This window comes from Panthera leo, chromosome D3, assembly GCF_018350215.1.
Source record: "Panthera leo isolate Ple1 chromosome D3, P.leo_Ple1_pat1.1, whole genome shotgun sequence".
Classification (NCBI taxonomy): domain Eukaryota; kingdom Metazoa; phylum Chordata; class Mammalia; order Carnivora; family Felidae; genus Panthera; species Panthera leo.
Window position 1 is genome coordinate 44,042,992 of NC_056690.1, and position 25,195 is coordinate 44,068,186.

General features: G+C 35.4%; 1 protein-coding gene across 5 annotated transcripts in view; it reads right to left on the reverse strand.

Moving 5' to 3' along the window:
* Positions 1–25,195, reverse strand: part of ROCK1 (Rho associated coiled-coil containing protein kinase 1) — a 175,534-nt gene that overhangs the window by 55,033 nt on the left and 95,306 nt on the right. For all 5 annotated transcript variants that reach the window (XM_042910122.1, XM_042910120.1, XM_042910125.1 and 2 more), the window contains 5 exons: positions 21,933–22,068; positions 20,485–20,576; positions 20,127–20,373; positions 2,682–2,788; positions 1,086–1,236 (listed from right to left, as the gene is read on the reverse strand). In XM_042910122.1, the coding sequence (XP_042766056.1) occupies positions 1,086–1,236; positions 2,682–2,788; positions 20,127–20,373; positions 20,485–20,576; positions 21,933–22,068 (733 nt within the window). The remainder of the gene's footprint in view (positions 1–1,085; positions 1,237–2,681; positions 2,789–20,126; positions 20,374–20,484; positions 20,577–21,932; positions 22,069–25,195) is intronic.

Here is a 25,195-nt window from a genome sequence, read left to right on the forward strand (position 1 = left end):
TGCACATGTTCACAACAAGAAAGGATTCAGTGGAAGAGAAAAGGTTAAGGATGAAGAAAAAAAAAAAGATAGTTAAGATGAGATAAGATGAGGCTAGATCTGAGTACAGCTAGCACATATTAGTCAAACAAGAAGACGGTTAATATCTTTAAAAAAATTTTTTTAATGTTTATTTACTTTTGAGAGAGACAGAGCGCGAGCAGGGGAGGGGCAGAAAAAGGGAGACACAGAATCCCAAGCAGGTTCCAGGCTCTGAGCTGTCAGCACAGAGCCTGACACAGGGCTCGAACCCATAAACTGTGAGACCATGACCTGAGCAGAAGTCAGATACTTAACCGACTGAGCCATCCAGGTGCCCCGAGGATCAGTATCTTCTGACAGGAAAGAAAATGAAGATGGGTAAAGAAGTAGGATAGGCTGATTAAGTAAGAGAACAAGACTTTGAGGCGTTCTCACCTATGCTTTCATGATTTCTTTTTTAAATAGGAGAAAAGTTCACCTAACAGTAGATGGATAAAGAAATGACATACAAAGCTTGAGAACAGAAGGAAAAGTCTGAGAGAAAGAAAACAGTAAGTGATATACTAAAAAACTAACAGCTCGCCTGAGGTTGGAGATAATGCATTGGGCTAACCCTCTCTGAAGAACTTATCTGATGTGAAGAAAGGAACTCATTAGTTTGATCTAGGGTTGTGTTTAGAGTCATAGTAAAGTGGAAACACAAAGGAATTGGAAAATTGAGGATACTAAACAAGAAAGAAGATGAACTAACAGACAATGATTTTCAGAATGGATCAGGAAGAAAATAAAGGAAAGGGCTAATAAAAACTGGGAGAAAAGAGAGATTCCACTGATATTGATAGAGAATGGAGGATAATAGAGTGAGGGAAATAGAAGGTAAAATTGTGATTAAAAAAAATGGAAGGTATCCAAAGTGAAAAAGGGAGAATCCTTTTACTGAATGACAATTTATAATTTTTAAGTGTTTATACTACTATAAAGTGAAATTTTAAACAAAACCAGTTTTTTTTGGTAGGCATTATTTAAAAATTACTCATATAGAAAATATGAAAACCAACACTTACCACACATTGCAACAGACTTTGCCTCTTCAATAGACTGATGTTTGTCAGTTAAACGAGCTTTGGTTACTTTATGTTCATTTACCTCTTGTTCTAACCTTTGTTGTAATGATTTAAGCTTATAGTTTAAATCTATCTCTAAATTATTCTTTTCCTGTAAAATGAAAATAACTTATGTAATACACTAGGCAAAAGACACATTGTTAAATCTTACATTATGTAATATTCCATAAGAGACAATATATGAATCACACTGGCCTGAAATGTGATACTGTATTTACTTAAATATTTTTATTTAGAACATTTATACTTTCTTGTATATTTCACATTATCTATCATGTCTTACTTTAAAAATCATGATAAGCTCATATAATTAAAAGCAAAATATCACCACCTCCTTCCCCCAGAAGGGTTTTGGTGGTAGTTGTATTCAGGAGGGTTCACTGCTAGAATCAGAAATGAATAGGACAATTCTTTAGTTCATTGAAACATTTTTGCTGCCGCTTACAAAAAATTAAATTCAGATTCAAAACTATTAATTTACAGTTAAATTAAATGTACACCCAGATTTACATTGCCTTGACTAAAGGACAAGTCAAAATGTATTCCATTTCTGTTTGGGTGCATCTTCTACTCTTCTTTCTTTCATCCTACAACCACAGTTATACCAGGCTTAGACATACTACTCTATTACAAAACATGTCCAAAGGACAGATAAGTGGTACATTTTCTGATCATTTATCTGAGGATCTAGTAAACCCACATTTAGGGAGGAAGTGAAAAAGTGAAAGATCTACATATTATCTATTTAATACTTTTCTTAGCAAGGTAAGGACAGAGGATAACCAATGACAGTTTTTGACTGGTAAGAAAACTATACGCAAGGGCCAATCACTTTATGCTATTTTCTATTTTGCTAACTATTACCAACAAAATGGAAAAAGCACACATGATCTACCATATACCTATCCTTTGTTTTCCTTCTTCATAAGGCTAGTAACATTCAGCATCTTCATTTTACCCAAGTACAAAAAACTGGGGGAAAAAATTCTACATGAAAAGATATTTCCAAACGAAAGTAATTTGTGATGATTCGATAATAGGAAACATCTAATACCCTTCAAAGTTAAAAACAAACAAAAATAACACAATAAAAAGCCCTAAGTAAGACACACACACACACTCCCACAAAACCACTACTGATCATAAAGATTTTTAGAAATGCAAGTATATAGGTGTGGCTGGGTGGCTCGGTCAAGTAAAAGGTCCGATTCTTGATTTGGCTCACTCAGATCATTATCTCATGGTCATGAGATCGAGCCCCACAGCAGGCTCCTCACTGGGTATGAAGCCTGCTTAAGATTCTTTCTATCTCTCTCTCTCTCTCTCTCTCTCTCTCTCTCTCTCTCTCCCTCCCTCCCTCCCTCCCTCCCTCCTTCTGCCCCTCTCTCCTGTTCATGTACACATGCTCTCGCTCTCTCTCTCAAAAAAAAAGCAAGTATATAACATCAGGAATGAATGCTATTTTATAAAAACATGTTATAGTATTTGGTAGCCAAGTACATATATCTCAAAATTGGTACACGTTAAGTCATTTACCTTTTCTGAGTGATTAAGCATGTCTTGAGCTTCTTTTCTTTCTCCTTCCACTCTTTCAAGATTATGCTTGAGATGCTTTACCTCTTCTTGTAAAGATGTAATTCGAGCTATCAAGTGAGAAAAAAGTTCAAGTCACAAAGCCATCAAAAGAAATGTCTTTTTTTCAGCATGACCATTAAGATAAAAAAGTTTTAAATTTCCTGATTAGGTAGAATTTATTAAATTATAAAATATTAAAATTATAAATTATTAAATACTAAAATTTTATAATTCATTAATTTAAGAATATTTTGTAATATATATAATAACTACAATATATAGTAGTAAATATGTTACTGCTAATTGGAGACCATTCAGTACATATTCCTAACTTCACAAATGGTCAAAGAGATGAAGCTTGAGCTTTATTCCGAAATTAGATATGAGTCCTTATTCAGTGTTCTTTTTCACCATGTTAAGAATAAGAATCTTTAGTTAATTGAGGCAAGTATTTAAGTTTTCTTTATGGGCCAGACATTCTGAAAAGTGTTTACTCTTTTTTTAAATATAACTTTATTTTTTTAATTTACATCCAAGTTAGCATATAGCGCAACAATGATTTTCAGGAGTAGATTCCTCAATTCCCCTTACCCATTTAGCCCATCCTCCCTCCCAGTGTTTAATAACTCTTAAACTTAGTGAAACCATACTCTAAAACATGCTTTAGGCTTATAGATTTTTAATGCATAAGTATTTAACAAACACAAATTTAATACATAAACACAGAATCTAACATTAATGAATATAATTATATTGTAAGTAAGAATCTATTTTCTTATTTTGTAATTCAAAGTAACCTAGGATTTGGTAAGGAAATGGATAAAGTGCCCCAGAAGGACCAGGAACAATCCTGTACTTTTCAAACTTCAATGTTTAACTTATTGGACCTGCCACAGACTTCAGTGCAGTCTAGCTGCGTCTGTATTTTAGTGTTTCTGAATTAGCTTTTTTTTTTTTAAGTTTATTTTATTTATTTTGAGATAGAGTGTGTACAAGCAGGGGAGGGACAGAGAAAGAAGAGAGAGAATTCCAAGCAGGCATTGTGCTGTCGGTGCAGAGCCCGAGGCGGGGCTCGAACTCATGAATCTCCCTTCCCTGCTCTCTCTCTCAAAAATAAAATTAAAAATTTTTTTTAAAAAACTAAAAATACGTCATTGTTAAAAAATACTAATAAACGTCATTTGGGCTTCAGCGAGTCATAATCCTTGGCTGGGTGGAGGGGTCTTGCCTCCATGTTTTGGCTGATGACTGATCAGGGTAGTGATTGCTGAAGGTTGGGTGACTGGTAATTTCTTAAAATAAGACAATAACAAAGCTTGCCACATGGATCTTCCTTTCACAAACAATTTCTCTGTAGCAAGTGATGCTGTTTGAAACCATTTTACCCACAGGACTTCTTTCCAAACTAGAGTCAATCCTCTCAAACCCTGCTGCTGCTTTATCTACTAAGTTTGCATAATATTCTAAATCCTTTGTTGTCATTTCATCAATTTCCACAGCATCTTCACCAGTAGATTCGATCTCAAGAAACCACTTTCCTTGCTCATCCATTAGAAGCAACCCCTCATCCAATTTTTATCATGAGATTACAGCAATTCAGTCACATCTTCAGTGACTTCTTCCATTGAAGTTTTAAATCCCTCAGAGTCATCCATGAGCACTGGAATCTTCTTTCCAAACTCCTGTTAATACTGATATTCTGACCTCTTCCCCATGAATCATGAATATTCTTAATGGCACCTAGAATGGTGAATCCTTTCCAGAAGGTTTTCCACTGACTTTGCCCAGATCCATCATAGGAATCACTATGTATGGCAGTTAAACAGCCTCACAAAATTATTTCTTAAATAGTAAGACTTGAAAGTCAAAATTACTCCTTGATCCCCAGACTGCAGAATGGATATTGTATTGAAAACAACATTCATCTCATTGTACATCTCTATCAGAGCTCTTGGGTGACCAGGTGCGTTGTCAATGAGCAGTAATATTTTGAAACCAGTCTTTTATTCTTAGCAGTAGGTCTCAACAATGGGCTTAAAATATTCAGTAAACCATGGCATAAACAGATTGCTCTCATCAGGCTTTGCTGTTCCATTTGTAGACCACAGGCAGAGCAGATTTAGCATAATTCTTCTGGGCTCTATGATTTTCAGGATGGCAAATGAGCACTGGCTTCAACTTAAAGTCAGCAGCTGTATTAGCCCCTAACAAGAGAATCTCTGAAGCTTTAAAGCCAGGCAGTGACTTCTCTCTAGCTATGAAAAGACTAGATGGATTGTACGAGAAAAGTCATTTCACCTCTATTGAAAATCTGTTTAGTGTAGCCATCTCAAGTAATGATCCTAGCTAGATCTGGATAACTTGCTGCTTCACCTTGGCTCTTTAATGTAATGGAGATGGCTTCTTCCCTTAGAACTCTGCTAGCTTCCAACTTTTCTTCTGCAGCTTCCTAACATCTCTCAGCCTTCACAGAATTGAAGAGAGTTTGGGCCTTGCTCTGGATTAGGCTTTGGCTTAAGGGAATGTTGTGGCTGGTTTGATTTTCTATCCAGACCACTAAAACTTTTTCTGTTTGAGCAAAAGGCTGTCATGTATTCACTGGAGTAGCACTTTTAATTTCCTTCAAGATCTTTTCCTTTGCACTCACAACATGGCTTACAATTACATGACAGCTTTCAGTCTATCATGGCTTTCTTTTTTTTTAATTTTTTTTTTTTTAATGTTTATTCATTTTTGAGACAGAGAGAGACAGAGCATGAACAGGGGAGGAGCAGAGAGAGAGGGAGACACAGAATCTGAAACAGGCTCCAGGGGGCGCCTGGGTGGCGCAGTCGGTTAAGCGTCCGACTTCAGCCAGGTCACGATCTCGCGGTCTGTGAGTTCCAGCCCCGCGTCAGGCTCTGGGCTGATGGCTCGGAGCCTGGAGCCTGTTTCCGATTCTGTGTCTCCCTCTCTCTCTGCCCCTCCCCCGTTCATGCTCTGTCTCTCTCTGTCCCAAAAATAAATAAAAAAAAACGTTGAAAAAAAAAAAAAAAAAAAAACAGGCTCCAGGCTCTGAGCTGTCAGCACAGAGCCCGACGCGGGGCTCGAACTCACGGACCATGAGATCATGACCTGAGCTGAAGTCGGACGCTTAACCGACCGAGCCACCCAGGCGCCCCTATCATGGCTTTCGAAATGCCTTCCTCACTAATTGTAATCATTCCTGGCTCTTGATTTAAAGTGAGAGATATGTGACTTTTCATTCCCACTGAACACTTATGAGGCCACTACAGGGTATTTTATTAATTGGCCTAATTTCAATATTGCCATGTCTCAAAGAATAGAGAGGCCCAAAGAGAGGAGGAGGAGGGATATAGGAGAATGGCTGGAAGGTGGAGTAGTCAGAACACACTCATTTATTAAGTTTGTGGTCTTACATAGGTGTGGTCCACGGCACCCCCAAACAATTACAATAGTAACACCAAAGATCACTGATCAGAGATCACCATAATAAATATAATAATGTGACACAGAGAACATGAAATAAACAAATGCTGTTGGAAAAATGGTGCTTAAAGACTCACTCAATGCAGGGCTGCCACAATGTTCAATATGTAAAAAAAATGCAGTATCAGCGAAGTGCAATAAAGCACAGTGTATAAAATGTGGTATGACTATACCTGGGATGTATTTACAAAAGGTAAACAAACTGTATGGCTCTGCCATTCCTAAGTGTATACTAACAAAATGCACAGGAATGTTTACCAAAAAAACATGTACAAGAAAATACCTATAAACATTAATCATAATAGCCCCCAAATGGAAATAATTGCAGTATCCATTCACCACAGACTGCTGTGGCCATACATAATAAATGGAATCCTACATAGCAAGAAAAAACTATTGCCATATACAACAATATAGATGAAAATTTTAAACATAAGGGTAATGAAACAAACCAGATACAAAGGAGTGTTTGCTGCATGATTCTATTCATAAAATTCAAAAACAAGCAAAATTAATTTATAGTGTTAAAAGTCAGAACAATGATTACTTGGGAAGAAAGGGGTTAGTGACTAAAGGGAAATAAAGGGGGACTTCTGGGTTGCTAGCAGTGTGCAATTTCACAATCTCAATTTTTGTTATGAGGGTGTGTTCGTGTTGTGAAAATTTCTCCAGATGAGTATTTTTTATTTATTATGGTATGTGTTACATGTTAAATTTCAACAAAAAAAATGCACTTAAAAAAGAAATCTAAATTTCTTAAAATCCCCAAATATGAAATCTATCCCTTAACCTTGAGGCCCATCAACTACATATAAATCTTAAAAATAAATACATGGGTAATTAGAAATTGCACATTAAGGTGAACAACCCTCAAGCTCAGACACATTTAATATCATTTATAATAATAAATTCTAATCCAGTAAGAAGATATGTCATAAAACCTTAACACACGAAACAACACTGTATTAAAAATATACAAAGTATGGTATTTATGAAATACCCACAGCTAACACCACTCAAGAAATAATATGAAAAAAAATTAAGGGGAGCCTGGGTGGCTCAGTCGGTTTGGCGTCTGACTTCAGCTCAGGTCATGATCTCGTGGTTTGTGGGTTCGAGCCCCCACATCGGGCTCTGTGCTGACAGCTCAGAGCCTGGAGTCTGCTTCAGATTCTGTGTCTCTCTCTCCCTCTGCCCCTCCCCTGCTCATGCTCTGTCTCTCAATAATAAATAAACGTTAAAAAGAATTAAAAAAAAAAATTAAGACAATTTCATTTGAAATAGCATCTAGAAGATACCTGGGAATAATTTAGTCTAAGAGTTACAAGACTTGTGTACTGAAAACTAAAAAACACTGTTGAAATTAAAAAAAAAAAAACCCAGATAAACAGAAATACAGCCTGTGTTCATGGACTGGAAGACTTAACATGTTAAGATGGCAATACTACCAAAAATGATTTATAAATTCAATATAATCTCCATCAAAATTCCAAAGATCTTTAATGTAGAAATGGAAAAGCATACCATCAGATTCATATGGCACTGCAATGAGCCTTGAAAGAGCTAAGGCAATATCGTAAGAGAATAATAAAGTTCAAGGACTCAAGCATCCCAATTTCAAAATGTGCTACAAAGCTATAGAGATTAAGATGGTGTGGTACTGGCATAAGGAAAGATCTACAGAACGCTGGAAAGAACTAAGAATCCAGAAACAAACCCATATAAATACAGCCAACTGACTTTCAACAAGGATGCCAAGATTATTCAATGAGGGGTACTGGAACAAATTAATATTTTGACACAAAAGAATGAAGTTGGACCCCTACATCATGCCATTAAGATTAACAAAAATTAACTCAACTTAGGTCAAAGACCTAAATATAAGTGCTAAAACCATAAAACTTTTAGAAGAAGATATAGAGGTAACTCCTGATGATACTAGAGTTGGCAATGTATTCCAAGATATGACACCAAAAACATAAGCAACATATATACAGATGAATAGGATTTCATCAAAATTAACTTCTGTATAGCAAAGGACATTTTCAAGACAAACTATAGAATGGGAATAAATATTAGTAAATCATATACCTAATGTACATATATTTTATGTGCAAGTAAGCACATAAAGATATGTTCAACATCATTAGTCATTAGAGGAATGAAAATCAATACCACAATGAGATACCACTTTCCAGCCACTAGGGTGACTATAACCAAACTCACTTAAATAACAAGCATTAGCAAGGATATGGAGAAACTGAAACACTCCTAAATCACTGGTGGAAATATAAAATGGTATAGCTGTTGTGGAAAACAGTTTATAGTTCCTCAAATGTTAAACACAGAGTTATCATATAACCCAGCATTTCCATTCCTAGATATTCCCAGAAGATCTGAAAACAAGTATTCTAATAAATACATGAATGTTCACAGCAGTGTTATCCACAATAATCAAAAGGTAGAAACTCAAATGTCCATCCACAGGTGAATGGTTAAATAAATATGGTATATACACACACTAGATATTACTCAGATATAAATGAAGTACTGATTCATGCTACAACATGGATGAATCTTAAAAATATCCTAAGAAGTCTGACATAAAAAAGGTCACGTGTTGTATAATGTCACTTAACTGAAATATCTAGAATAGTAAAATCAGAGATACAAAGCAGAAGTTGGCTGCCAGGCACTAGGTGGAGGGGGCTATAGGGATGGATAATTTAATAAGTACAAGGTTTTCTTTTGGGATAATGAAAATTTTGGAACTAGATAAAGGAGGTGATTGTACAACATTAAGAATGCATTAAATGACACTAAATTGCACAGTTAAATTTTTTTTGTAACATGAATTTCACCTCAATAAAAAAATACACAAAGCAAAGCTGTTAGAAATACAAGGGAGCTATAAAAAAAAAAAAAGCCACAATCATAGCGGTAACTTTTAAAACATGTTTCAAAATTTGGGAGACTAGTTGATGGGGGGTGGGAGGGAGGGGAAAGTGGGTGATGGGCATTGAGGAGGGCACCTGTTGGGATGACCACTGGGTGTTGTATGGAAACCAATTTGACAATAAATTTCATATTAAAAATAAAAAATAAATAAAAATTTAAAAAAATTGGGGAGATTAAACACATTTACAGGGAAGATGGTGCAGCAGGAAGAACCTAAGTTTGCTATGGACACACCTTGGTAACAGCCACATCAGTGCAACTAATTCAGAAAAAGACCGAAAGACTGGCAGAACAGACTTCAACAGCTAATCATAGAGAGGAAGCCACACTGAGAAGGGTATGAGAGGTGGAAATGCAGTCAGAAATGAAACTCCATGGTGACTACCCAGAAAGGGGAGGGACACCATATGCATGAAAAAAGAAGAGGAGCAAACCCTCCCCCAGGCACGCCAGGTATGGGGAACCTGCACTGGGAAGGCAAGTCCCCATAACATTAGGCTTTGAAAACCAGTGGGCTTTAACTTTGTGAGTTTTTATAATCAGAAGGGCTTAACTCTGGGTACTTTAAAAATGAGTTGGCTCAGCTCTGGGAGAGTTGGAGGGCAACAGGAAACTGAGTTACTGCCCCTAAAGAGCCACCATAATAAACAACCCTGCTAAAATACAGCATAGAAGCTGCAATCTGAAAAATTCCTGGAGTATATGGGAAGATGATTCATTAATCTCAGAATGTACACTGGAGGGCCAGGGATCTTTAGGAGACTTTGCCAAGAACAAAAGGCTAAGAGCTGGCAGGTGAAAAATCTCTCCCCATGGCCCAGTCTAGACTGCCTGACACATTCTTCTGCAGATCCACGCCATCCAACTTGCCCCACTCCAAAGCAGCTTCTGCCAGAGAAACACACTGCAAGTAGCCCTGACAGGGACTCACACAACTTCAAAGCAACTCCTGCCCTGGGGAGAGGGGAAGATAACCATACATAGCAGTGCAACTCCAGCCTGAACATATGGACTAGGGGTAGGAAATGGGTCTGACGGCTGGCCATACCCACCAACATAAGCTTCTTGCGGACAAGGCAGGGAGAACACCCTACAGACTGGCGCTACTGTTGGCAGCCCCAATAGACAGAATGGGGTCAGGCATCTGATTTGACTACAGGTCTTAACAGCCTAAGAAAGCCTCTCCCTGAATTTGTTGTGACCTCAACTGAGGTATATGGGCTAAGGGCAGTCATCTGCATCAGACTTGGGCTCAGGTCATGATCTCCCGGTCTATGGGCTCAAGCCCTGCATCGGGCTCTGTGCTGACAGCTCAGAGCCTGAAGCCAGCTTCGGATGCTGTGTCTTTCTCTGCCTTACCCGCTCACGCGCACGCATGCACTCTCCTTCCCTCCCTCTCTCCCTCCCTCAAAAAAAAACATTTTTTTTTTTTTAAAGGGAAGATTATAGCAATACAGGACTATGTCACAATGAAGCAAGAAAAATCTCAAGTAAACTCACCTTATGCCTAAGGAAACTAGAAAAAGAACAAAGCTCAAAGGCAGTACAAAGAAGGAAATAATAAAGATGAGAAAAGAAATAAATTCAACAGAAACTAAAAAAATAATAGAACAGATCAATGAAATAAGGAGCTGGTTCTTTGAAAAGATGAAGACTGATAAACATATAGCCAGATTTATCAAGAAAAGAAGAAAGGACTCAAATAAGTAAATCAGCAGTGAAGGAGGAGAAATAAAAACTGACATCACTGAAATACAGAGGATTATAAGAGGATATTATGAAAAATTATATGCCAACAAGTTAGACAACCTAGAAGAAATACATTCTTAAAAACTGAATCAGAAAGAAATAGAAAATTTGAACAGACTGATTACTAGAAATGAAACTGATTCAGTAATTTAAAAATTCCCAACATAAGCCCAGGACTAGATGGCATCACAAGTGAATGTGACAAACATTTAAAGAAGAGTTAATACTTATTCTCAAATTATTCCACAAAATGGAGGAAGAAGGAAAAATGCTATAAGGACACATTACCCAGACACTACAAAAAAAGGAAACCTATAGGCTAATTTCTCTGGTGAACACAGATGCAAAAATTCTCAACATAATATTAGCAAACTGAATCCACCAATACACTGGAAAATCATTCACCATGATCAAATGGGATTTATTCCCAGGAGGCAAGGGTGATTCACTATTTGCAAATCAATCAGAGTCATAAAACACATTAACAAGAGAAAGAATAAAAACCACATGCTTTTACAGAAAAAGCATCTGACAAAACAACATCCATTCACAATAAAAACTCTCAACAAAGTAGGTTTAGAGGAAACATACCTCAACATAATAAAGACCATATATGAGAAACCCACAGTGAACATCATACTCATGGGGAAAAGCAGAGCTTTTCCACTAAGATCAGGAACAAAAAAGGATGTCCACTCTCACCACTTTTATTCAACATAGTACTAGAAGTCCTAGGCACAGCCATCAGACAAGAAAAAGAAATAAAATGCATCCAAATTGGTAAGGGAAAAGTAAAACTTTTGCTATTTGCTGATGATATGATACTATACATAGAAAACCCTAAAGACTTCACCAAAAAACCATTAAAATGAATATATGAATTCAGTAAAGCTCCAGGATACAAAGTTAACATACATAAATCTGTTGCATTTCTATATACTAATAATGAAGTAGCAGAAAGAGAAATTATGAAAACCTCATGTGCAATTACACTAAAAATAATAAAATACTTAGAAATAACTGAACCAAGGAGGTGAAAGACCTGTACTCCAAAAACTAAAACACTGGTGAAAGAAACTGAAGATGACACAGACAAATGGAAAAATATTCCATGCTCATGGATTAGACGAACCAATATTATTAAAATACCCATACTACTCAAAACAATCTACAGATTTATCATAATCTCTATCTAAATATCAACAGCATTTTTCACAGAACTAGAATAATCTTAAAATTTGTACGAAACCTTAAAAGACCTGAATAACCAAAGCAATCTTGAAAAAAAATGAACAAAGCTGGAGGTATCACAATCCCAGATTTCAAGATCTACAAAGCTGTAGTAATCAAAACAATATGGTATTGGCACAAAAATACAGATGGATCAATGGAACAGAATAAAGAGTCCAGAAATAACCCCACACTTATGTGGTCAATTAATCTATAACAGAGGAGGAAAGAGTATAAAATGAGGAAAAGACAGTCTCTTCAACAAATGGGGCTGGGAAAACTACATGCAGGAGAATGAAAGTGGACTACTTTCTTATATCATACACAAAAATAAACTCAAAATGGATTGAAAACCTAAATGTGACACGTGAAACCATAAAACTCCTAGAAGAAAACAGGCAGTAATCTCTTTGATGTTAGCCACAGAAACATTTTTCTGGATATGTCTCCACTGACCAGGGAAATAAAAGCAAAAGGAAGCTATTGGGACTACACCAAAATTATAGGCTTTTGCACAGGGAAGGAAAGCATCAACAAAACAAATAGGCAACCTAGTGAATGTGAGAAGATATGTACAAATGACTTATCTGATAAGAGGTTAATATCCAAAACATCTAAAGAATTTATACAACTTAATACCAAAAAACCCCACAAATAATCTTATTTAAAAATGGGCAGAATGCCTGCAGAGACATTTTTCCAATGTTGAGATAAGATGCTCAACATCTCTAATCAACAGGGACATGCCAATCAGACTTCAATGAGCTATCACTTTACATCTGGGAGAATGGCTAAATCAAAAACACAAGAAATAATAAGTGTTGATGAGGATGTGGAGAAAAAGGAACTTTCATGCACTGTTAATAGGAATGCAAATTGGTGCAGCCACAGTGGAAAATAGTATGGAGGCTCCCCCCCAAAACTAAAAATAGAATTACCATACAATCCATAATTCCACTAGTGGGTATTTACCTAAAGAAAACACAAACACTAGTTTGAGAAGTTAAGTGCACCCCTGTGTTTATGGTAGCATTAGTTACAATAGCCAGGATACGGAAGCAACCCAAGTGTCTATTAATAAAAGGGTGAAGAAGATGTGGTATACATATACACAACAGAATGTTACTCAGCCATAAATGTGAACGAAATCTTATCATTTACAACATACGGATGGAGTTAGAGGGTATTATGCTAAGTGAAATAAGTCAGTCTGAGAAAGACAAATACCATGTGATTTCACTCATATGTGGAATTTAAGAAACCAAACGAACAAAGAAAAGAAACAAACAAAAATAGACTTTTAAATACAGAAAACTGGTGGTTCCGGGAGAAAAGGTGGGTGGGGGGACAGGCACAAAAACAAAGGAGATTGAGTATACTTATCTTTTTTAAAAAATAATGTTTATTTATTTTTGAGACAGAGAGTGGGGGATGGGTGGGGGGTGGGTGGTGCAGACAGAAGATCTGAAGCAGCCTCTGCGCTGACAGCAGAGAGCTCAACGCGGGGCTACAACTCACGAACCATAAGATCATGACCTGAGACGAAGTTGAACGCTTAACTGACTGAGCCACCCAGGTGCCCCAAGAGTACAGTTATCTTGATGAACAACAACAAATTCACAGAATTGTTGAATCATATTGTATACTGAAATTAGTATAATACCGTATGTTAATTACACTTCAGAAAAAAAAAAACTGGCAGACTAAAGACACAAAGAATAAATGGAATCTTAGAAAAGTCACCAAGGGGTGAGAAAACTCACTGATTAGAAAATGGATGTTGTTTTTTCTTCCAAAAAGCAACCCTAAAACCATAGTAAGTAAAAAAACCTACACAATTTTCAAGTTCCCATGTAACAGTTAAAAACAAAACAAAAATTATTATGAACTAAAAACAAAAAGAAAATCATTAAAAATTTCAGAAGAAGTAAAAACCTGCTAATAGCTTCTGATGACAATACCATAAATTAAGAAATTAACAATTACAATGGGAAATAAGTATTTCCTACTTTTGTCCATTAATAAGTCTTCCAAACATTTACCTACCCATTAGTACTAAGTACCCACAGTACCCAGGCTTCAGTCTCTGAATGCCATATGCCACAAAAAATGACTACTGTTCCTTAGAAAACTGGTAACTCCAGGTCTGGTAGAGAAAATAATTCTAGAAAATATATTATGCATAACAAAAAGAAAAGGAGCAGTAAATTTGAAGAGATTCTCACTGGCCTCAAATGAGCATCAGTAAAAATACTGCAATGGGCTAACGGATATCAAATATATTAAAATCCAGAAGTTCATAAATATATTTAAAAACGTCATTGGTCATCTTTGGAGGATGGAGGGGTAATGACTTACTGTTCTGAAATATGCTAAAAGAATAAATATTTAGTCAGACTTTATTTTATAAGCTGTACCTCATTATAACTATATAATTGAATAGTAGTATTCCAATTAACAAATGAATGAAGAATGATACAAATAGATCATCATAGTTGAAAACTCCTAAATAGATACAGGATCTAGGCAATGATATTCAATAGCTGCTAACATCACAAAACAAGATAGCCAGCCTTTATTTGCTTCCTGGTGCCTAAATAATACCGCTTACAAGTATAAGCTTGTAAACAAAATATTCTTTCAAGGTAATTCAAAAATTCTGTCAAAGCCCTATCTGAAATAGATCAAGCCTCTAGATGCACCAGTTTAGAGTACTACAAGGGACAGAGCAACATGTTTGCTAGTTTCTTCAAATAATAGTAAAGACAAACTTCAAAGAACAAAAAAGGGAGAAGAAACCTACAGATAAAAGAAACCTAAAGGACACTTTAATGAAATGCAATGTACAGAGCTTGACAGGATCTTAACTGAAGCTAAATAAATACAACAAAAACAACAGATTATGGGACTACTTGAGGAATGTGAACACTGACTAGATATTTTACAATATTGTTATCTTTTTTCCAGGTTTGATGATATTATGGTTATTATTCTTTTTCAAGTCCTTATCTTTGGGGTGCCTGGGTGGCTCAGTTGGTTAAGCGTCTGACTCGTGATCTCACAGTTCATGGGATAGAGATCCACGTTGGCCTCTGCGTTGGCAGTGTGGAGTCTGCTTGGGATTCTTTTTCTCTCCCTCTCTCTCTGCCCCTCTCCTGCTCATGCTAGTTCTCTCTCTCAAAATAAACAAAACATAAAAAAAAAAAAAAAAAAAGTCCTTGGGAATGCAAACTGGTGCTACTCTGGAAAACAGTGTGGAGGTTCCTCAAAAAATTAAAAATAGAACTACCCTATGTCCCAGCAACTGCACTACTAGATATTTATCCAAGAGATGCAGGGATGCTGTTTCGAAGGGGCACATGCACCCCAATGTTTATAGCAGCACTATCAACAATAGCCAAAGTATGGAAAGAGCCCAAATGTCCATCGATGGATGAATGGTTAAAGAAGAGGTGGTATATATATATATATACGTATACATATATATATATATATACATATACATATGTATGTATATATACATATATATATACGTATATATATACATATATATATAAAATGGAGTATTACTCGGCAATCAAAAAGAATGCAATCTTGCCATTTGCAACTATATGGACGGAACTAGAGGGTATTATGCTAAGTGAAATTAGAGAAAGACAAATATTGTATGACTTCACTCATATGAGGACTTTAAGACACAGAACAGATTAACACAAGGGAAGGGAAGCAAAAATAATATAAAAACAGGGAGAGGGACAAAACACAAGAGACTCTTAAATACAAAGAACAAACAGAGGGTTACTGGAGGGGTTGTGGGAGGGGGATGGGCTAAATGGGTAAGGGGCATTAAGAAACCTACTCCTGAAATCATTGTTGCACTATATGCTAACTAAAATGGATGTAAATTAAAAAATATATTTTAAAAAATAAAAATAAGAAAAAAATCAAGTTTATGCAGTATTGTTAAAAACAAACACAAAAAAATCAAAAAGTCCCTAGCTTTAAGAGATACTGAAATATTTACAAATTAAACAAAGTGTTGCCTGAGATTTGCTTCAAAAGAATTCAGTGTCAGAGGTTTGGGAAAGGGAGGTGGGGGTATAAACAAAACAAGACTGGCTGCTAGATGAAGATTACTGAAGTTGGATGATGAGTACACACAAGGAGATCATTATAATATTCTACTGTGGTATATGTATGAAATTTTCCAAAATTCAAAGTTGAAGAAACCAACTAAAAAATGGTTTTTAAGAAAACTTTTTCAAATGGTTAATTAAAAAAATTTCTCTTTGCATTTCAATCTAAGAATCACAAAGTTACTGGATGACAAGCTTATCATTTCATTTAAAATTTTCATTCCTTAATGACATTTTGATCTGTATCCATTCTTTTTGTTTAAGCCTCTATCTCCTAGACTTTTAGAAGCTAGCTTTTGTCTGTTACAGCAGCCTTGAAATACTAGTCCAAGTGTTGGCAAACTTCAAGCCCTCAGCCTGCTTCTCTATAGACATGAAGCTAAGAATGCTTTTTCATTTTTAAAGGGCTGTGAAAAGTAAAAAAGAATATGTAAAAGCGACAGTATGTAGCCCACAAAGGCTAAAATATTTATTAACCAGTTATGTTTGGGAAGTCATTTCCCATACACAACAAAGAAGCTTTTGCCCATTATGGATACATGGAAGACATTTAACTAGGAAATAACATGACCCTGTCAGAAGCCCAGCATCACAAACTATGAGAAATTTATACCTGAGGGACCTGAAATTCCTATGAACCACAGAAGATTAATGTAAGATCTGTGGGGTTTTTTTTACCATGATGAATCTTTAATACGTATATTGAGCCTCATATAAATTGCGTACATTTTTTAAAAGTTTATTTACATGTTGAGACAGAGACAGAGCGCATGCAGGAGTGTGGAGGAGGAAGGGCAGAGAGAGGGAGAATTGCTGTCAGTGTGGAGCCTGACCCAGGGCTTGATCTCACAAACCATGAGATCATGACCTAAGCTGAAATCCTGAGTCGAACACTTAACTGACTGAGCCACCCAGGCACCCCAAGTTGTGTGAATTAAAAAAAATATGTATTTATTTTTGAGAGACAGCAAATGGGGAAGGGGAAGAGAGAAATGGGGAGAGAGAATCTGAAGCAGGCTCTGCGAGGTCGGCACAGAGCCTGATGTAGGGCAGAAACACTCAAACCATGAGACCATGACGTGAGCTGAAATCAAGAGTCAGATGCTCAACCGACTGGGCCACCCAGGCGCCCCAAGTTGTGTGCATTTTAAATGTATATGAGCTTTTTGATTCATGAAGCACTGAAAAAGGATAAACATCAACAATAAAGCATGCTATATATTTTCCTTACCTTCACCAATATCTAAATATTAGATCCAGTTAAAAACCACTGTTGATGAACATATGATGGTCTCTTCCTTGAAAGCAAAAGCACTTCAAAGCTCAGTCATATCCGGCAGATCACAGACTTAAATAATTTTAAAATTGGAGTGATTATAAGGGTCACCTATTCTAATCTCCTTGGTTTATATATACAGAAAGCAGGTGAAGTGACTTTCACACAGGTAATAAGCTGTACATAAAAAGACCTAGAGAAGCAATTTAAGGAAGTGAACTAGGAGGTTTTTTTTAACGCATATAATGAAGTTACTTTATTGGTTACATTCAAGTCTATTTTAAGTCTAGTCCCTGAGAAATAAGATTGCACAACGCTCCTCAGCTAAAAACCAACAGGAGATCTTAATTTCCGTTTCCATAGACACAAAAACTGACCCTGACCTCTCTCCACAGAATTATAGCTAGTCATCAAGCCCCATGAGAACCCAAACTATGTTCCCATCCTGTGACTAAGGTTAAAAGGACTACCCCTCCTCCAACTTTCCCCTGAGACATCTGGCAACTTCTGTGCATATCTGTTTTGATTATGTAGTATGGATCCTTTTGCTAATAGGAACAGAAAATAGAAAAATATGTGAGAAGTGGGTAGAGACAGGAATCTTTTTGAAAACAAATTGATTATATTTCCATTACCAAAACTGTTTCTTTACAATTAGTTACACTCAATTTTTTCCTTTTAGATTTATAAAGACAGCTGATATCTGTAATCCTAACCTTCCTAAGAACATAGTTCTTTATTAGCAATGGGCTATTTCTGTAATTCAGTTTCTATTTCTGCCAACAATGCACAAGGAATTCCCAGGTTTTAATAGTTGTAATCTTCTTTTGATTAGTCCCACTTTGAGTAAGGCTTTTGTGAATTAGGCATGTTTTAAAATTAAGTTTTCAGTAATCTGGCTGTAAAATTAGAAATACATTACTGACCTCACAGGGGTGCCTGTGAGAGTGAAGAAATTACAATGTGACAGAAAAGTAGGAATTATCCTGAAAGAGAAAGAATGCTAATCACTTCCAATTTCACCAAAGTTATTTTGTTTATGAGAGCAATATGATAAAAAATATATTACTTTACACTTAAAAATGATTAATATGTTTTTAGCCACAATTAAAAATAAATTTTTAAAAATTACCTTCCTTTGATAAACAAAATACGGTATATACATATAATGGAACATTATTCACACTTAAAAGGGAAGAAAATTCTTACTTCTTTTTAAAAAATTAAGTTTTAAGTTTTATTATTTTTACTTATTTTTTATTATGTTTTTTAATGTTTCATTTATTTTTGAGAGAGAGAGAAAGAGAGAGAGAGTACAAGCTGGGGAGGGGCAGACAGAGGGAGACACAGACTCCAAAGCAGGCTCCAGGCTCTGAGTTGTCAGCACACAGCCTAACATGGAGCTCGAACTCGTGAACCACGAGATCATGACCTCAGCCGAAGTCGGATGCTCAACCGACTGAGCCACCAAGGCGCCCCCAAATTTTAATTTTTTAAATTCAAGTATAATTAACAGTGTTATAATAGTTTCATGTATACAATACAATGATTCTACAATTCTATACATTACTCAATGTTCACTGGTAAGTGTGTTCTTAATCCCCTTTACCTAATTTCACCCACCTATCCGTGGCAACCACCAGTTTGTTCTCTGTATTTAAGATTCTTTTTTTTGTCTCTTTTTGTTTGTTCTTTTGTTTCTTAAGTTCCACATGTGAGTAAAATCATATAGTATTTGTCTTTCTCTGATTGATTTATTTCAATTAGCATTATACCCTCTAGGTCTGGTCATGTTGTTGCAAATGGCAAGATTTCATTCTTTTTTTTATGGCTGTGTAATATTCCACTGTGTATATACACACAATGTATACACATATATACATACATATATATATTACTTCTTTATATAATATACAGTATATGTATATATACACATACATATTGTACATGTTACTTCTTTATCAATTCATCTATGGAGGGACACCTGGGTTCCTTCCATATTTTGGCTACTATAAATAATGCTACATTAAACAAAGGGGTGCACTCCTCTTTTTCAAATTAGTGCTTTTGTATTCTTTGGGTAAATACCCAGTAGTGGAATTACTGGGTCATATGGTAATTCTATTTTTAATTTTTGGGGGAGCATCCATACTGTTTTCCACAGTAATTGCATTGATTTTCAGTCCTACCAATAGATGGGAAGTGCACAAGGGATCCTTCTTCTTCACATCTAAAAAAAGAAGGAAATTCTGATACATGCTACAACATGGATGAATCTTGAAGACATTATTCTAAGAGAAGTAAGACAGATACAAAAGGATAAATATTGTATGGCTCCTCTTTTATGAGGTAGTCAAATTAATAGAGTAGAATGGTGGTTACCAGCAACTGGAAGGACTGGAGAATGGCGAGTTATTGTTTAATGGGTATAGTGTTTTAGTTTGGGATGATAAAAAGGTTCTGGAGATGAATAGTAGCTGTGGTTGCATAAAAATGGACTTTATGCTACCGAGGTGTACACTTAAAAATGGCTAAGCCAGTAAATTTTACCACAAGAAAAAATATTACCTTGAAGGTCTCCAATCATCTCAGAATCATGACCTCTGTCTCTTCGTTCAGCTTCTAACACAGCTTGCAGCTGGTAATAGTCCTTGTCCATTTGTGTCTTGGAATTCTCTAAAATTCTATTTCTCTCCTGCAATTCTCTGTTTAAGGACTCTAGCTGACTAATTGACTTACTCATCTCTGTGTGACTCTTCCTTAATCTTACAGCTGTGTCTGATTCTGTCCTAAGTAAGTCATTGGCTTCTTCTAGCTATTAAAAAAAAAAAAAATAGTGAGAGCAAGAAAATAGGTTGTTGACCAAAATACAATCAAATTTACTTTAATTAATTATAATTTTAAACAGCTTAGTTAAAAAACTCACCTGCTTTTGTAACTGTGTCAGCTTCTCATTAGCAAGCTGTGAATTCTGACTTACTTTCTTTAAGTCTTCTAACTGATCCTTTAATGTAGAAACTAGAAAATGAAGAAAAAATGTAGAAATTAGAAAGTTATTATAGAGGAAACATGTAAGTACCTTAAAAAACTATTGTAGCCATAGTCAGCTACAACAGGCCCACTCCCAAAGTCATATTTCATCATGGAAGTACTTATATTTAAATTCAACAAAAAGTACAGCATTGTTTTACAATATAGACTACAACAGATTTGTTTTCAGCCGTGTAATAATTCTTTTTTTTTTTTTTTTTTAATGTTTACTTTTGAGAGAGAGAGAAACAGAGCATGAGCTGGGGAAGGGCAGAGAGAGATGGAGACACAGAATCTGAAGCAGGCTCCAGGCTCTGAGATGTTAGCACACAGCCCAAAACAGGGCTCGAATTCATGAACCGTGAAATCATGACCTGAACCTAAGTCGGACACTCAACTGACTGAGCCACCCAGGTGCCTCAATATTTAAATTCTTTATTCTGTTAATAAGCTCAATCTATTAGTGAAATATAATAAAGCTAGTTCTAGTATTTATTTTTGAATAGCATAAGTCTTTGAATATCTGAAGATCTAAAAAACAGTTCGAAATTCAAAAGTACCAAATGGTCTTAGTGTAGGATAAGCTTTCCTCCCTCCATAGTTTCCCAGTCCTTCTGGTTCTCCTCCCAAGCAACAACTATTATTAATTTCTTGCATATGCTTCGTAAGACAGTGTATGTGTCCATACCCTCATACATAAAAACACACAAAATATATATTTTTTCCACATCTACACACTCTTAAGCATATATAGACAAGCACTCTCATTTTAAACAATACTATTTTTTTCACTTAAAAGTACATCTTAGCCATAATGCTACAATGAATACCTTGTTTATATATCAGTGTGCATGTGCACAAGTGTATACATAAATTAATTCCTAGAAATGAATCACTGGATCAAGGGTATAGAAAGATATTTTAAATGTATTTTTAACACTAATATGAAAAAAACATGAAATTTTAGTTAATAATTCTCAAATTGCTGCTTGTAAGAAATTGCCTAGAGAGCTTATAAAAAATACCAAGGCCCAGGCCACATGTTTAGATCAATTCAATTAGAATTTCAGAGGTTAGGCATGAAATTAGTATTCTTTAAAGCTTCCCAAGAGATTCCAATATGCATACAAGGATGAAAATCACTCTTTTAGCTAAAACAGGACCACTGACTTTAATATGTTGTACATTTATCTTGGAACATGGTTAATTAACACATGAGGTGTCCTAGGACTGTGACTTTAAAAATATATCATAGGCTCTAACCTTAAGACACCTCATGACAAAGACCTCAAGTATAGTGTTAGCCAGAAATTTCAGTGTTTTTCAAAAGTAGAAACAGTTTACCTTCATTTTCTACATTTCTCCTCTTCTCATTTTCCTGTTCTACTTTTCTTTGGTACTCATTAATTCTATGCTGTAGCAACATTTTCTCTTTCTCAATCTGAGACACTGTAGACTCTAGGTTTCTTCTTTGATTTCCCTGTAAACATAATGATAAAAGTCACCACTGCAATTAAACTCTTTATTTATTTATAGGAATACTATATTCTTTTAAAATAAAACACACAATGGGGTGCCTGGATGGCTCAGTTGGTTAAGCATCTGACTCTTGATTTTGGCTCAGGCCATGATCTTCCGGTTCGTGAGATTGAGCCCTGTGTCAGACTCTGTGCTGTCAGCTTGGGGTTCTCTCCCTCCTTCCCTCTCTTTCTCTCAAAATAAATAAATAAATTTTAAAAAAAGAAGACTTAAGATGGATTCTTTTTTTGTTTCAAAATCAGAAAGTACCTGTAACGACAACTTTCTAAAAATAGAATTAGCTTGCTTTATAGGAAGACTGAGAGAATCCCCTTATTCAAACTAGACATGGAAAATTTTCAGATTTTTAAATCCATGAATATAAAAAACTATGAATCTTATCAGAAAGCTGCTTTATTAGTTTAAGATGACCACACTGCATTCCATTACCAATATTTTGATTTATAATCCTAAATTAAAGATATAAATATGAAAGATAATAATTACACATTTGATAATTAAATGGTGCAAAACTCAAATGGTACAAAATGCTAGTGTGTGTAGTAAGTTCACTAGTCCCTATGTGTCTCCTTTAGCCCTCTTCCTGTCTCAACAACTTACCTTTTCTAAAATGTTCTATGTATCTACCCACTAATGCATATTTAAAAAGTAATGAAGGAGACACTTACTTTAGAAAATAAAACTGCAGGGGAGGGGAGGGTTAAAGAAAAAAAAAATAGCCAAACCTTCACAAATTAAAAATTTATCTTTTTTTTCTGAGTTACCACTTCCATGCTTTTGAAGCTTCATTTTTTTAAGACTCCACACTGGGAAAATCTCCGTTATAGTGTTTTTCTGGGCTTTCCCATCATTAAGCAAAACTCATGTTTTAAGGACAATGCTGTTAGGTTTAGTAAAATTTGCAGAGATCATCCAAGATCTTTCCAATTCTGAGATTTTATCATTCTAACTTTTAATTCTTTTCATTTTTAAATTTTGATTTCAGGAAGTTGCAAAGATACCACAGAGAGGTTTCTTGTACTCTTCCACTCAGTTTCCCCTAATAGATACATTTTATGTAACATCAGCACAGTAACAAAATCAGGAAATTGATACTGGTATAAGGTATGTATGTTTCTGTTATTTTAGCTTATGTGTAGATTCATGGAACCACCATCGCAATCAAGATACAGAACTGTTCCATTGGCACAAGATCTCCTTCCAGCCAGCCACTACTTAAGAGCTTAGAAGCTGCCCTTCTCCCACCACCCACATTCCTGGCAACCAGTAATAGGTTCTCCATGTGTGTAATTTTGACTTTCTTTGAGAATACATTAATGGAATCACACAGTATGGACCTTTTGGGAATGGCTTTTTACACTCGATATAATGCCCACAAGATCCATCCAAGTTGTTGTATCAATAGTTCATGCCTTTTTGTTGCTGAGTAGTACTCCATGGTATAAATGTATCAAAGTTCGTTCAACCATTCACCTATGGTAGGACATTTTGATTATTTCTAGTTTTTGGCATTACAAATAAGGCTATTATGAACAGCAGTATACAGGTTTTTTAAGGATATAAGTTTTTGTTTTTTTTTTTTCCCTAGGATAAATGCCCACAAGTGCAATTGCTGGGTCGCCTGGTAGATGCATGCTTAGTATTTTAGGAAACTGCAGCAGTATTTTCCAGATTGGCTGTACAATTTTAAATTCCCATTTGCAATGCATGAGTGATAGTTTTTCTATATTCTTGCCAGTTTTGGTATTGATGCTATTTTTTATTTTACTTGCTCTAATGATTATAAAGTGATTTCTCATGGTGGTTTTAATTTGCATTTCCCTCATGGCTAATGATATTGAGCATCTCTTCATATGTTTGTCATTCACTCTGATGAATGACATGTCTTCTGCCAATTTTCAAATGGGATTATTTGTTTATTCAACTGCTGAGCTTTAGAGTTCTTTATTCTAGATAGAGTCCTTTGTGATATACATAGTTTGCAAATATTTTTTTCCCAATCTATTTCTTGTCATTTCATCCTCTTATCATGTTCTTTCACAGAACAAATATTGTTAATTCTCATGAAGTCCAAATTGTTGAATACTTTTCTTCATGTGGATCATGTTTGTGGTGTCATGTCTAAGAACTTTTCACCAAGCTGTAGATCCCTAGGGTTTTCACTTATTTTTTTTTCCTAAAAGTTTTATATTTTCATGTTTACCTTTAAATATGACCCATCTTGAATTAATTTTTGCATAAAGTATGAGACTTAAGTTGAGGTTCATGTCTTGGTCTATGAATATCTAATTGCTCCAGCACCACTTGTTAAAAAACTCTTTCCTCCATTAAATTGCTTTTGCACCTTTGTAAAAAAATCAGTTGGCTGTAAATGAGAGACACTGATTTATGATTTTCTTCGTAGTACTGTCTTTGTTAGATTTTGTCATCTGGGTAATTCTAGTCTCATAAAACTCACTGGGGAATGTTCCCTTCTCTTATATTTTCTGGAAGAGATAGTGTAGAATTGGTATTAATTCTTTTTAAAACATTTGGTGGAACTCTCTAGTAAAACCACCTGGTCCTGGAAGATTACTTTTTGGGAAACTTTTAAATTATGAATTCACTTTAATAGTTATATAGGACTATTCAACTAATCTATTTCACATTGTGTGAGTTGTGGTAATTTGTATTTTTGGCAGAATTATTACATTCCACCTAGATTTCACACTTACATGTTTAGAATTGTTTATAGTATTCCTTTATGATCCTTTTGGTATCTGGAGGGACTATAGTGATATGCTTGCCCTGTTTTATTCCTGATACTGATCATTTGTGTCCTCTTTTTCCTTTATCAATCTTGCTAAAGGTCTGTCAATTTTCCAAATAGCTAGCTTTCTGTTTTCATTGATTTTCTCTATTGTTTTTCTATTTTCAATTCCACTGATCTCTACTCTTATCTTTATTTCTCTTCCCTTCTTTTTGCTTTGATTTTACTCTTCTAAGTTCTTGAGGTAGGTGCTTAGATGACTGATTTGAGATTTTTCGTCTTTTCTAATGTATGCCTTTACTGCATAAATTTATCTTAG